We start from the raw sequence: 13,421 nt of genomic DNA on the forward strand, positions 1-13,421 counted from the left end.
TTGCAGCTTGGCCACCCACACGGCTGTTAGCGTAAACAAGTAATGGCGGCCTGACGTTTAGCTCCCATTTCCTCTGCCTTCCCCTCCAGAGTTCCCATGAAAACATCACAACAACACGTCGCTCGGCCAGACTTCCCAGAGCGCTCCCCTACTTGATCCAATCTAACATGGCTTTCGTGTGAGGAAACGGTTGCATGTACGAATAGGGTATAAAAAACATGCTACATTTAGGGTTTGGCTAGGTCAACCAAGTAGCTCTCCTAATGGGCTTTAATGATAGCAGTTTAATTATTAAAATAGTTAATGCTTAAATGGGACTTTCATGATATCATTATAAAAGTATTTATAATCATTTCCACTGTGGTACAATTGATTTAATTGTATTTTATAAAAATATTTATTATTATTATTACTATTATTATTATTATTATTATTATTATTATTATTATTATTACTAGTAATATTATTATTATCATTATCATCATTATGATTATCATATTTCTATGTATCTATTTTTAACTACCTATCTTCTATTATAGCATTAAAAAATGTGGCGTTCTACCAAAGAAGTTATCTGAGGTTAGAGCAAAAAGTGAATAGAGGGAGAAAGGGGGCCGGTAGGGGCTCCTCGGGTCTCCTATGGCCCCTGGCTCCGGCCCTGTGTTTTTATGCAACGCTGGAGATGGCTGTCAGCGGGCGGTGCGGGGAGAGAGAGAAGGGTGGGGGGGATGTGTTTCCAAAGGGGGGCCCAGTCTGTTACCGAAGGGAGGTGGAGATTTAATATCCCACCCAGTCAAAAGTGTTCTGCTGCTGCTTCGCTGACACACGTACATATACACAAGGCGGATGCACGAAGACACACACGCTCACTGACTCACACACGCACACACGCACACGCAAACACACGCACCGGCTCTCCACAGGAAACCCTGAACCATAATGCGAATGCACCTCAGAGCAGACGGGCACGTTGCTCAAACCAAGTGGGATACGGCGCGACTTTGATAGCGCGTTAATGACTTATGTGATGTGATACAGATGTCTGGGGGGCTTCAGCCGAAAGTTTGCCTGACGGTTTCCAAGGGGGCCAGGCAGACATTTTAGGAGCGGTAGGTAAAAACCAAATGCATTTATTATTTATGGCTGAATCAGTTTGCATGCTGCTGTCACGTATCCCAACGGTGCGGTGCTGATGCTAAACTGTGATGCTACTTGAAGGGCTGGCTGCTAAATTGTTCTTTGTGTACTTGGTGACAACCGGGACTGGGAGCAGGAACGACTCCTGGCTACCGGAGGGTTGCGTGTGCTGGTGATGATGAGATGTGATGAAAACGGGCACCGTTATTGCTGTAACTGCTGGTTCAACTTTTTCTCGTTAATGTTACAGAGATAAATTGCTATTTAACCAGTGTATCTTTTTTATATATTATTATAAGTAGAAAAGTAAGCCTAATAAAGGTTTATTATGATTCAATTCAGTGAAAACTATTTTACAAAAGTTTCTGTCGGAAGTGTTTGTCATTTAAACAAATAAATGTTGTCAATGTTGAGTTCTTGACCACTCTTGAATTCTTTCTGGAAGTATTTGACCAAAATTGTAGGTATATTTACAGGAATTCAATACTAAAGTATTCTTTCCTGTAAATACACAAAGAATAGCCTGTCGTCTTTTAGGTTCCATTGTTTTCTAACCACACGTTGGAGTTGTCCTAATTAGAAACAGGAGAGAATGGGCACCAGGAGAAAGAAAGAATAGAAGCACTATTCCACGACAGTGGAAACACTTGAAAACCATGCAAGGTACTCTGTCTAAACAAGATGAGCAGACGTTAAGCTGTCCAGCCACAGATACACGCACGCACCACCCGCACACACACATACGCACACAGTTCTTCAGTGCCTCTCCTTCCAGGAATAGCAGGGAGGAACATCTCAGAAGGGTTGTCCTGGCAGCATGACTAAAAAACACTCCCTATTTCCCCTCCCTACCGTTTTGAATTATTGAGGACCTTGTCCTTTTCACTTCCTTAAATCAGTTGGAGAGAATGACAGCGGTTGCTGTCGAAGTTAAGTGTAGTCTGACAAACACCACTCAGGGTTAAAATAGACTGTTGTTTCTTGGGTGCAGACTACTTATCTGCTGACGGCCGCTCGTGGGTGAGGGGATTCGGTTCTCGGATTGTGTTTTCTTTCTTTTTCGGTTGACCGCCTTGTTGTCAACACTTTTATATGATGTTTGATGACAGCAATACAAACCCAATTTTGAACATTATGAAAACAGCAACATTTTCTAGTTTACGTCTCTAATTGTGCTTTTTCGCTCTCTCTTTCCAGCAATCAATCGGGACAACTTTTTATCGTCAATCAGTGGAAACCCAATAAGTGGAAGGTGTTTCATAATGGGCGGCCCTGTGGTACACGTGCTGGCCCTGATGCTGTGTATGGCTGCCATCGGAACGTGCCACTCCAACATAAACAACACCCAGGACGTCGACGACAACTCTGAATACATGGGCTTCCACAGCACCGCCCGCCCCGGGCCCCTCCCGGGCCCCGACGAGCCCATGGCCCTGGCCTCGGGCTCCGGCTTCGGGAACGTGACGGTCAGGAGGAGGCCCCCGCCCTGCGACACTCGCACCACCATCAGCACATCCTTCAAGTACATCAACTCGCTGATCTCTGTGTTGGTGTTTGTGGTGGGCATGGTGGGCAACGTCACGCTGCTGAGGATCATCTACCAGAACAAGTGCATGAGGAACGGACCCAACGCTCTGATCGCCAGCTTGGCCATGGGGGACCTCATCCACATCACAATCAACCTGCCCGTCATCGTCTACAAGGTAGCGCTCGCCGTCGCATGCTGGGTTCCCATTGCAATGCTAGCATATGTGCCATATGTGTCCAGTGCGTAACAGAGAGAGGTTGGACTTGTTGAAGCCCACCCCCTTAGCTCCCCCCTTAAGGGGGTCCCAGGGGAGGATAATGTGAGAACCAGGGAAACTGAGTTAAATAAACAAAAGGGAGGGGATGACGCTGTAGCCAAATGCACACGACGACACACACACACACGCATACATGCACACACACACACACACACACACACACCATGCAGGACCAGAGTAAAGAACTGTAGTTTGTGTTTGACTGATCGGTATTGTACACATTTTATTTCCTCTTTCCAACCACATAGAAAACATTGTATCGCATTCAGTGTGGGGCTATACGTTCTTGTGTTCGGTCTGGCTCAGTGTGTATTCACTTTGCACTCAGCCTGGAGGGCTGAGCCAGGGGGTAATGACCTTTGGTTTAGCTTCCTAAGGGGTCCTGGCGTTGCTTCTAAAATTAAAGCCGCTCCACACAAAGGCTGAGAACCAGGAGTGACGCGGGCGGAGACCCTCTTTTGCTCTTCCTCCTCCATGATTAAACACAGCGGCCCAAGTAAACAATAGGAAGCCAGGATGCGCCTGGGCGAAAAGCTTCCTCTGGCTTCTTTTAACTCCCATATATTCTCTGCACACTTTCGGGGGCTTTCCCAGAACAGTACTTGAACAGGGGAAAAGGGGCCAGGGGGGAAAAGAAGCGATAGCAGGAATATGTGTTTCAGGAAAGAAATGTGTAGCTTGCTGTTTCCATGACCGGCTTACAGGGTGTTGAGCACTCTCTTTTGAGATATGCAACAAGTTAAAATCAAGGTTATGAACTAGGCTTTGCTCGGTAAATGCTGGTATATGTATCCACATTGCAAGCTAAATGAATGCAAACCATACTAGAAGACATGACATATTTCCAAACGTCAATCTTAAAGAGTTAATAATCATAGTATTATTGGAAAAGGATTTCCTGTGACATATTTATTAAGTGTGTATTGCCATTGTTATGTGTTCATGTCTGTAAAAAAAAGAACCAATTTCAAGTTTTATGGGACAAGCTTTGCCTTGCTAGTGCAAAATGTAACTGTACAATATAAGCCTGCATGAAATGATAATGTTATGTGAGTTGATGCTTGTTCATGATGACAATGTCCTGTGATGACTGCTTGTTGTATCAGCTCCTGACATCCCAGTGGCCATTTGCCAGCACAGCGTTTGGCATCTGTCTGTGCAAGCTGGTGCCCTTCGTGCAGAAGGCCTCGGTGGGCATCACTGTGCTCAACCTCTGTGCCCTGAGTGTGGACAGGTCAGTGCCCATACACACTGCACATCCTCATGCACTGCAAGGCCTTACACACCAGAGCCAAACACACACACACACACACACACACACACACACACACACACACACACACACACACACACACACACACAAACACACACAAACACACTCACACGTATTGATCGAAAAGTTTAATGATCGAAGTACAGTGCTGAAATTGATATTGATCTTGGAAACTTGATAGCCTATGGAAAACTTGCTTGTGTTGTATCATTTTACTAAGTAGTTTCTATTTCTATTTCCAAAGGTGCATCAAATTTAACAAGGATATGAAAATAATTGCATTAAAATATATAATTTGTGTTCCAAGATTCAAAGAGAATGTTCCCCTAGGATTCTACACTCCTACATTTAAGCATATACAAATCGGTGTTTGAGGATTTCATTCTACTGTTGGGTAAGGTTGTATTAAGATTCAGTTTTAATAATGATAGGTTAACAAGTTCCCGCTGACATGGTATTCAACAACGAGCATGCTCAATTGGTTGTCAGGAAATGTGTACCATGACTGCATTTGTATTATCAAAGTACTTTGGTCTATTGTGTATTGTAGCTATCTTTCAATATTTGGGGAAGACAAAAAGGTGGATACATTACTACCCGGTAAAATATAAATGACATCACGTTGTTCAACAGAGAATTCAAATGTGTCATGAAAAATACATATCGTTTTTGCCATAAAATGTTGATGTTGGATTTTACTAAAACATTTTGACAAGTGGCATCCATTAATGAAACAAACAAGCAAACAAGGAGCCAACAGACTAAACTCCCTGCCAATATGGGACATTTTTTGGAGGCATCGCAAAATATAAATATTTAAGATAGATATTTAAAAATAAACAATTGATCATCTCCATTCATTAAATCTTAAACATACTCATCATAATATCCATTCTGTTATCTGCATGTGCTGCCTATTGCCTTTTGTAAAATGCCATGCATACAAACTCCTTTTTTTGACTCCTCAGCTCTCAATACAGTAAAAGCAAAATGCATTTAATCAATCAAACAATTTCTATGCACGTCAGTTATTTTATCATTTGGCACATCAGATCTAGATCTCCCTAACCAATAATGTCGAGTGGATAGGGTCTTTGACTCACAGTTGGAAAGTTCTGAATTTGATCTCCGGCGTCTGCTTCCTTAAAGGGTTAGCTCAGGTCATAACGTAGTTATGTACGTACCTATGTACGTAGGGCTCACAGAACCGCCATAAAGGTGGTCTCACTGCCCCTCTCATGCCTTAAGCAAGAAAATGACTAACCACTACCTGCTTAGTAATGACATGTATCTTAAAATCCCCTTCAAGACTCTCAGGATTAAATCATTTGCTATCTGACTAAACAGTTCATCTTAAGGTGTGTCTCCCAATTGTCATTGTTGATTCCCTGTCTTCCGTGGCGTCTTCCTGTCCTTCCAGGTACAGAGCGGTGGCGTCTTGGAGCAGGGTGCAGGGTGTAGGTGTCCCTCTTCTCACCGCCATAGAGATCATCTCCATATGGGTGCTCTCGATGATCCTGGCCGTGCCTGAGGCTGTGGGCTTTGACATTGTCACCACGGAATACCGCAACGTTACGATCAAAACCTGCATGCTAAACCCACAGAGTGACTTCATGAAGGTACAGGATCATTCTTTTTCTTTGTTGTTTTTGTACTGATGCCATGTATTTGTTTCCCTTTACCTCAGGCCTAGGTGTGTTGTAGAAACAAACGGTGTGCTCGAGATAACCTACTAGTGGCAAACAGCACTGAAGACGAAATGGGTGCTTGGTGCTTTTGAGGCTTGAGGAAATGCTCTGCAATCGGATCACAGAAAGTACACGCATAACTCACACATGCATGTTATTACATCTCGCAATCAGCCCAACAGAGTAGTCACATTTGGCAGCTTTTTTTTGTACTGCTGTTGCAGTCAACAATGAGCAACTAAACAATCCATGAACCCCTCGGCTGATCAGGATGTGGTGAGACCGCGTCAGACGTCTCCCACATCTACGTCTGGGGGAGAGAAAAAAAGGTTAACCGAAATTTAGCGATCAGAGCTCCTTTTCCTCTCTCTCTCTCTCTCTCTCTCTCTCTCTCTCTCTCTCTCTCTCTCTCTCCCAGGCAGCATAATTGATTGCAGGCCACCAGTGCAATTACTTAGGGTTGCCATACGAATGCCTCTGGCTTAGCCACATGTCGGCTCCACATGCAAAGAAAGGCCGTGAGGAGAGGATTGTATTGAGGCACAAGCATAGCGAGGTTGGGAACATTTGAGTTCCCACCTCAGGGCTGATAAGCCCTAGTTGAAACACATGTAGCCTTGGGTTCTGTCCAGGGACATGCAGAGCAGATGGTGTCGTTTCACAATGAAGACTTCATTCAAGATCCAACCCATCTAATCTTTAACTGGTTATAACCGAGCAATGTGTTTGATCATGTTCAAAGAAAATATTTCATGATCAAAATGATCTGTGGTGGTACATTTATAAGATGAATATGTTTGCTTGCTTTGACTTTGCAAACAAACCCCATCCGGTAACGATATGAGCGCAGTTGAACCCTAGCCTATTTAAGGTCATGGGTCAGGGGTCATCCTTAAGTCCACATGCAGGTCAACCCTCTTATTGGCTGATCTCTGATCTTGTGTGATGATCTTTTCCCTCCCATTCCTCACCACGTTTGGCATCCGTTTATCACAGTGATCGGGAACAATTTGTTGTCATATTGTGATATTTTGTCACAGTACTACAAAGACATGAAGGACTGGTGGCTGTTTGGCTTCTACTTCTGTGTGCCGCTGTTGTGCACGGCCATCTTCTACACACTGATGGCCTGCGAGATGCTCAACCACCGCAACGGGAGCCTACGCATCGCCCTGAGCGAGCATCTCAAACAGGTGAGCTCACGCCCTCACTTCTTAATCACAGAGCCACACAATGAAAACACTGGGAAACCGTCTTGGAGCTGAATATGTTCATTGTTCATGTTCATGAACTGTCTGTTCTGTTGATGTGCTGAGTTGGTCGAATTATAATGGGGAGGAATAGTGTATCCTTGTTGATCTTATGGTGTGAAGCCCGACCAAGGGGTTAGGGGTTTGAAGCTATTCATCCATCAAGTGGATTTAGTTGGTTACCTTGCACAAATGTCCTAATCTCCTTTTAATGTTGTATTTGTGTGTTTGTATGTGTGTGTGTTTGGTGTGTGTGTGTGTGTGTATATATTTGTGTGTGTGTGTTTTTGGTTATGTGTGTGTTTGTGTGTGTTTGGTGTGTGTGTGTGTCATCTCTGTCCGCAGCGCAGGGAGGTGGCCAAGGCGGTCTTCAGTCTGGTCCTGATCTTCGCCCTGTGCTGGTTCCCCCTGCACCTCAGTAGGATCCTCAAGTACATGGTGTACGACCCCAACGACCAGGGCCGCTGTGAGCTGTTATGGTGAGTCACCCACCCCCACCTCTCCCACCCCATCCAGAACGCAGGACAGTAGAAGTGAAGGTTGGACTACACACGTGACTCAAAGGTTCTATTGACTCAACAGTTTATAGTTTAGCCTTCAGGATGATCGATGCTGGGAGGTAAACCACATGTCGGAGCTGGTTTCTGATGACATCGTGTCTCTTTTGATTACAGTTTCCTCTTGATCATGGATTACTTTGGCTTCAACCTAGCGACAGTCAACTCCTGCATAAACCCCATCATCCTCTACTTCGTCAGCAAGAAGTTCAAGAACTGCTTCAAGGTAGAGTGGATTCCACTCTAGACCATAGACTTCACCCACATCACAGATTGTATTGGTGTGTGTGTGTGGAGAGTTGTGTAGAATGAAGAATTAAGTTAAGATATATTAAAGTTAAATATTTCTTGTCATTCCTAATTCACATACAACACACTATAAATCAGTAACAAGGGCACACCTAGAACCCTTTAATCTGTTCAAATAAACAACCAGTGGGCTTGGTCCCCTGTTCTTGGGCCCCGGGGCCACTGTGGTGATGACATCCCACATGGAACATGTATACACGGGCCTTTGATTTATAGGTGCTCCTTTGGGTGACCAGGCTCACAGGCTGAACACGTCTGCCAAAAGACCCAGGCTAGAGATAAGCCATGTCTCTCCACTCTCACTATCACCATGGGTGTGTGTGTGAGTGTGCGTGTGAGTGTGCATGAATGTGTGTCTGTGAGTGTGAGTGTGTGTGTGCGTGCGTGCATGCATGCGTGCGTGCGTTTGTGTTTGCGTACATGCATGTCGGCCCGCTGGATATTCTAGTGATATGGTAGTTTGTCCGTCTCCTGAAATGTTCAGGTTTTGAACCCCAATGTCTACAACCTAACCTGTAGGCTGAGCATGATGCCTTACCACGACCTGCTCCCTAAACTTAAAAACAATTTCTAAAATATTCTTTTGTTTGTTGATTTGGATTAAGTCGTCTGATGACTAAATCATCCTCTCACTGGTTGCGTTCTCTATCCCTCTCCCTTTCTCTCTGTCTCTCTCTGTTCCTCTCTCTCTCTCTCTCTCTCTCTCTCTCTCTCTCTCTCTCTCTCCCTCTGCAGTCGTGTCTGTGCTGCTGGTGCTACTCCGACAGCCAGGTGACCAGCACAGGAGCCATGAACGGCACCAGCATCCAGTGTAAGAGTCCCGAGCCCAACAACCTCGCCCCCGACCGCAAGGACAGCAACTAACCCCCACCCCCCCTCCCACCAACGACAACGTGAACCGTTGTCGCACATCTGCCGAAGGAAGATTTCAAAACACACACACTCGCACACACACACTCATTGTGTGGACCCACCTCATACAACTCTCGGAAAGACACTCGGACTCCCAGTGGAGCCACGTATAGGCAAGGAAAAAGACAGAAAGGAACCGAGGAAGGACAATAACATAGGAACACTATATGGCTCCGTGTGCTGTTTCCTCCGCACAGCTTTCCCGGCTACTACAGCATCCGCTTATTCCCTGTCGTCCGTCATGTTAGAAAACCCATGGAGGAAAGCGAGAGGGATGGAGGGAGACAGGGGGAGCAAGTTGTGGTGTAGCAAGGGGGGGGGGGGGGGGTTCCTGATGCAGGTCAGAGGAAGAGGAAGACTCATTACACAGGAAGCATCTGAACGCTCACTATAAATGAACCTCATTTCCCGCTCGTTGCGAGGCGTAATGTTCGTATAAAGGGGCACCCCTACCGGGACGGGGGCCTTCATCAAGGGGACAGAATTGTCAGAAGGAATGACGTGAGAGTGTGCATCCACCTCCCCCAAGAGAACCAGCTCCCGCCCCCCCCCCACCTACCTGCGTGCCTGCTAGCCTCCGTGTGCTACACTCTGCGGCCCCGAAGGACCAGGGACAGTGCATGTTAATCATCCCGCTCTTCATTTCCCGTCAAACACACTGGCGGCCGCACTGACACACACATACACACACACACACACACACACACACACACACACACACACACACACACACACACACACATACACATACACCACACACACACACACACACACACTTATTATTCATTCATACCAGTGTGTGCTCAAATTAGGGTCGGTTTTTAACTACGGTGGATGTGCGGATAGGCGGTGGAGTGGTCTAGTTTGAGGTGGTTTCAAAATGGCCCCCCCTGAAGGATTCTTAGGTATGAGATGTTGAAGAAGGGTGCTTATATACAGATGAAGCATTTTGTACATAAGCACACAATCACAGATCTCTTCTGCTCAATGTGAGAAACTCTATCGGCAACATCTGGAATTTGTTTGACATACTCTCTTATACAATATATCAAAAGGATCAACATTGAACATAGTATTCAAGAGGCCTCTTGGTTTAGAATAGATATAAGCTTACTTATATAGCACTGTGAATTTTCATTTGAGACACAAGAGACATATACTTTGTGCGTATATTCTTCAGCATCTATACATATGTACACTTTTATAAAGTGTTGTATTGTAATTGAATGGCATTGATTTGACAGTATTTACGTGTGTTTGAGGTATTATGTTTTGTTCATTCAAATCATATGAGTAGACATGACCTATGCTGCCCTCATACGATTGGTGTACATGTAACCGTGTGTGTGTGTGTATTTGTGTGTGTGTCTGTGCGTGTGTGTGTGTGTGTGTGTGTGTGTGTGTGTGTGTGTGCTATTTAGAGACAAACTCATGTTTTCTACACTGTATAAACTAAAGTGTGGAATTTCATGTTGTGTTTCAATGTTATCACTAGGCCTAAACTGTCAATATTAACCTGTGGAAAAATGGAAAAACTGTACAGTGGTTGGTTTTCTTGTCGAAGAAATATAGTGCTGCTACTTCACATATTAAATCAACTCCTGACCAAAGAAGTCTACCTTCGAGCAAAACTTTATTTTATTTGACTGCGACATTCACAGACACTTCTCAGGGTCTTTGAACACTACTCCCCCCCCCATCCCCTCTCCCTCTTCCACCCGCTCCCCCTGGTTCATATTTCAAACCGGGGGCCGTCTGGGAGTGATTTGACGTGCTCTGTGACCCGCGTGGTGAGCAAGCCCTCAGGGGTTGCTGCGAGTCACAGTGAGGAGGATGTGAGCCTTTGAGAAAGAGCACTAGTGGGATTTGAATCCCATGTAAGTGACTGGTGGCCAGCGCAGCAGACCGGGGAAGCTTTGAGTGGTGATCGGACCAGAACGAGAGGGAAAGCACTGAGGCTTTAGCAAATACTAAATACACAGTTTCAGAGAAAAAAAATCTGTTCGGTTTGAGGGACAGATTTGGAAGGAGGTTTTTTGAGGGGTGTTAATCGACAATTCAAGATCTTTTTCAGTGGCAAGAACCCCATTTTTGTTGGTTGACAAATTTTGCTTCGCCTTAGTTAAGACAAAGAACTGTTGCATTTCATACACAGCTCAGTATCTTGCTCAGTGCACCAAAAGCAACAAGAACATTTGAGAGCTAGGAGTTTTAATGGACGCCAGCTGGCTATTTGACCCAGCAGTTTGCTGATAAGCCGTAATCGTAGTCGTGGGTCTTAATCTTTATGAAACCATAACAATATGCACCCATTAAAAGGAGTCACATTTACATTACACTCATGCTCCAAAAGTCAGGGGAGCGGCTATCACAGAAATCTAAAATGTTTTGTTTTTAGGAAAAACATTTGAGATAAACACAGGAAAATGACAACCACACATAAAGGCATAGCATTAAGGATAGTTGGATGGGGTTTTTGATGGTGGTGAGGAAATGCCATAGATGCGAGAGGGGAGTCTTGGTTATGGTGATGATAGTTGTAATGGTGTTGGGGGGGTGGTCGTTATGGAGGTTGTGGTGATGAGATGGTGGTGATGGTGGTGGTGAAGGTGTTCGTGGTGTTGGGGATGCAGGTGATTGAGGTTGTGATGATGGAGGTTATGGTGACGGTGGTGAGGATGGAGATGGTGGTGGTGGTGGTGGTGGTGAAGGTGGTGGTGGAGGTGGTGGTGGTGGTGGAGGTGGTAGTGGAGGTGGTGGTGGTGAAGGTGGTGGTGGAGGTTGTGATGGTGCTGTTGGTGGTGGTGTGGTGGTGGTGGTGAAGGTGGTAGTGGAGGTTGTGATGGTGCTCTTGGTGGTGGTGGTGGTGGTGGTGGTGGTGAAGGTGGTGGTGGAGGTTGTGATGGTGGTGGTGGTGGTGGTGGTGGTGAAGGTGGTAGTGGAGGTTGTGATGGTGCTGTTGGTGGTGGTGGTGGTGGTGGTGGTGAAGGTGGTAGTGGAGGTTGTGATGGTGCTGTTGGTGGTGGTGGTGGTGGTGAAGGTGGTGGTGGAGGTGGTGGTGGTGCTGTTGGTGGTGGTGGTGGTGGTGAAGGTGGTGGTGGAGGTGGTGATGGTGCTGTTGGTGGTGGTGAAGGTGGTGGTGGAGGTTGTGATGGTTCTGGTAGGATGTGTGAGCTTGGATTAATCCATTAAACAAAGAGGAAGAGGAAGGGAAGGGTAGGAAAGAAGGAGAGAGTGGATGGAATGGAATTGTGTGGGAACATTTTCTTCTCTTCCTGAAAGGAATTATATATAGCTCTAAGGAAAACAACAGAGGATGTCCGCAAAAGTGCTCCATATTGAGCAAATATAGTGCCTCGTTAACCGTGCCAAGTTCTCCTCTTCCAAAATGAACATATTGAAGAGGAACCACAAGCCCATTGTGGTAGATCAACCGCAGAGCGTTTTGGGCAAGATGTGTAATTTTGAAGAAACAAAGGAACACATCCCCAGGTGTAGACAGTACATCAGAACGGGCGTTTAGCTTTCAGTTTATTCTCAAGACGGTGTTCACAGTCAAGCGGTGTCCATTAAGCCCTTTTGAATATCCTTACGAAAGAGTCGATTAGGACAAACTGGATCAGGGATGGCTTGCAGCACTCATGATTGATAATGGACTGAACTGAGTGAATATTAGAAGGACCGTAGTAGCACCTTCACGTTAGCAACAAAGTTGTTTTTGAGTCCGTCAAGTTGAAATGGGCATTCCATTTGGAGATCACTTATAGAATATCAAAAATGATCTCCCACTGGGGCCTTTGTGGCCAGCAAAAGATCAGATTGCCCTCTAATTAGCTAGATTGATTAAGTAGACTCACTGACTAGAACATTATCATCACTGTTCACTATTATGGATTATTGTCTTATTGTCTCAAGCAAATGATTAAGTCAGAAATCCAATGGATTTGGAGTTCAACTGACAAAACCCAAAGATAAATTATGGAATGTCTATGGGAAAGCCCAGTTTGAGGATTACATAGGGCAGTTGCTATAATACGGCTCTAGGGCTATAATGGGAACTCTACGGAGACACTGCAGCTGAAGTTATAGTGCTCTGTCTTTCCTGGGACAATTGGATTAGCAGGTTATTTGGGGACGTGTATTCATAACCAATCTATATTAGAGTGGGTCTCGGGAGATCGCCTGCAAGCTGTATCCAGTGTCCGAATAAACATAGCAGTAGATTAAACATGCATTCACAGTACACATACAGTATGGGAGCTAGTCACACAGTTCTTGTAATGTTAGTTTAGTCAGTCATGAGTATCAGTGTTGATTCCAAATGGTATGATCTATGTGCCTACAGGTGACCTCAGTTGTTTTCATATGGAATAGGTCGGATTGGGATTGATTGCCTTGTGAAGAAACAGATATATACTTGTTTGTAGTGTTCAACTTCAGGAACAGATCTACTGAATTGAATGCCCTTTGTGCATTTGAACAGTTTCCAA

General features: G+C 45.1%; 1 protein-coding gene across 3 annotated transcripts; it reads left to right on the forward strand.

The window, feature by feature from the left end:
- The first annotated feature begins 855 nt into the window (after positions 1–855).
- Positions 856–10,530, forward strand: ednraa (endothelin receptor type Aa). Of its 3 annotated transcripts, none has more exons than XM_079729429.1 (8): positions 856–1,113; positions 2,335–2,840; positions 4,049–4,176; positions 5,636–5,834; positions 6,944–7,096; positions 7,499–7,632; positions 7,828–7,936; positions 8,755–10,530. In XM_079729429.1, exons 2-8 carry the CDS (start codon positions 2,400–2,402, stop codon positions 8,881–8,883), a joined length of 1,293 nt encoding a protein of 430 aa, XP_079585555.1. In that variant the 5' UTR covers positions 856–1,113; positions 2,335–2,399; the 3' UTR covers positions 8,884–10,530. The 3 variants fall into 3 exon arrangements, with proteins under 3 accessions (XP_079585555.1, XP_079585553.1, XP_079585554.1); XM_079729427.1 differs by having other exon boundaries at positions 856–1,109; XM_079729428.1 differs by lacking the exon at positions 856–1,113 and adding an exon at positions 2,040–2,157.
- The last annotated feature ends 2,891 nt before the right edge of the window (positions 10,531–13,421 follow it).

Source organism: Pollachius pollachius (genome assembly GCF_949987615.1).
Source record: "Pollachius pollachius genome assembly, chromosome: 2".
Lineage (NCBI taxonomy): Eukaryota > Metazoa > Chordata > Actinopteri > Gadiformes > Gadidae > Pollachius > Pollachius pollachius.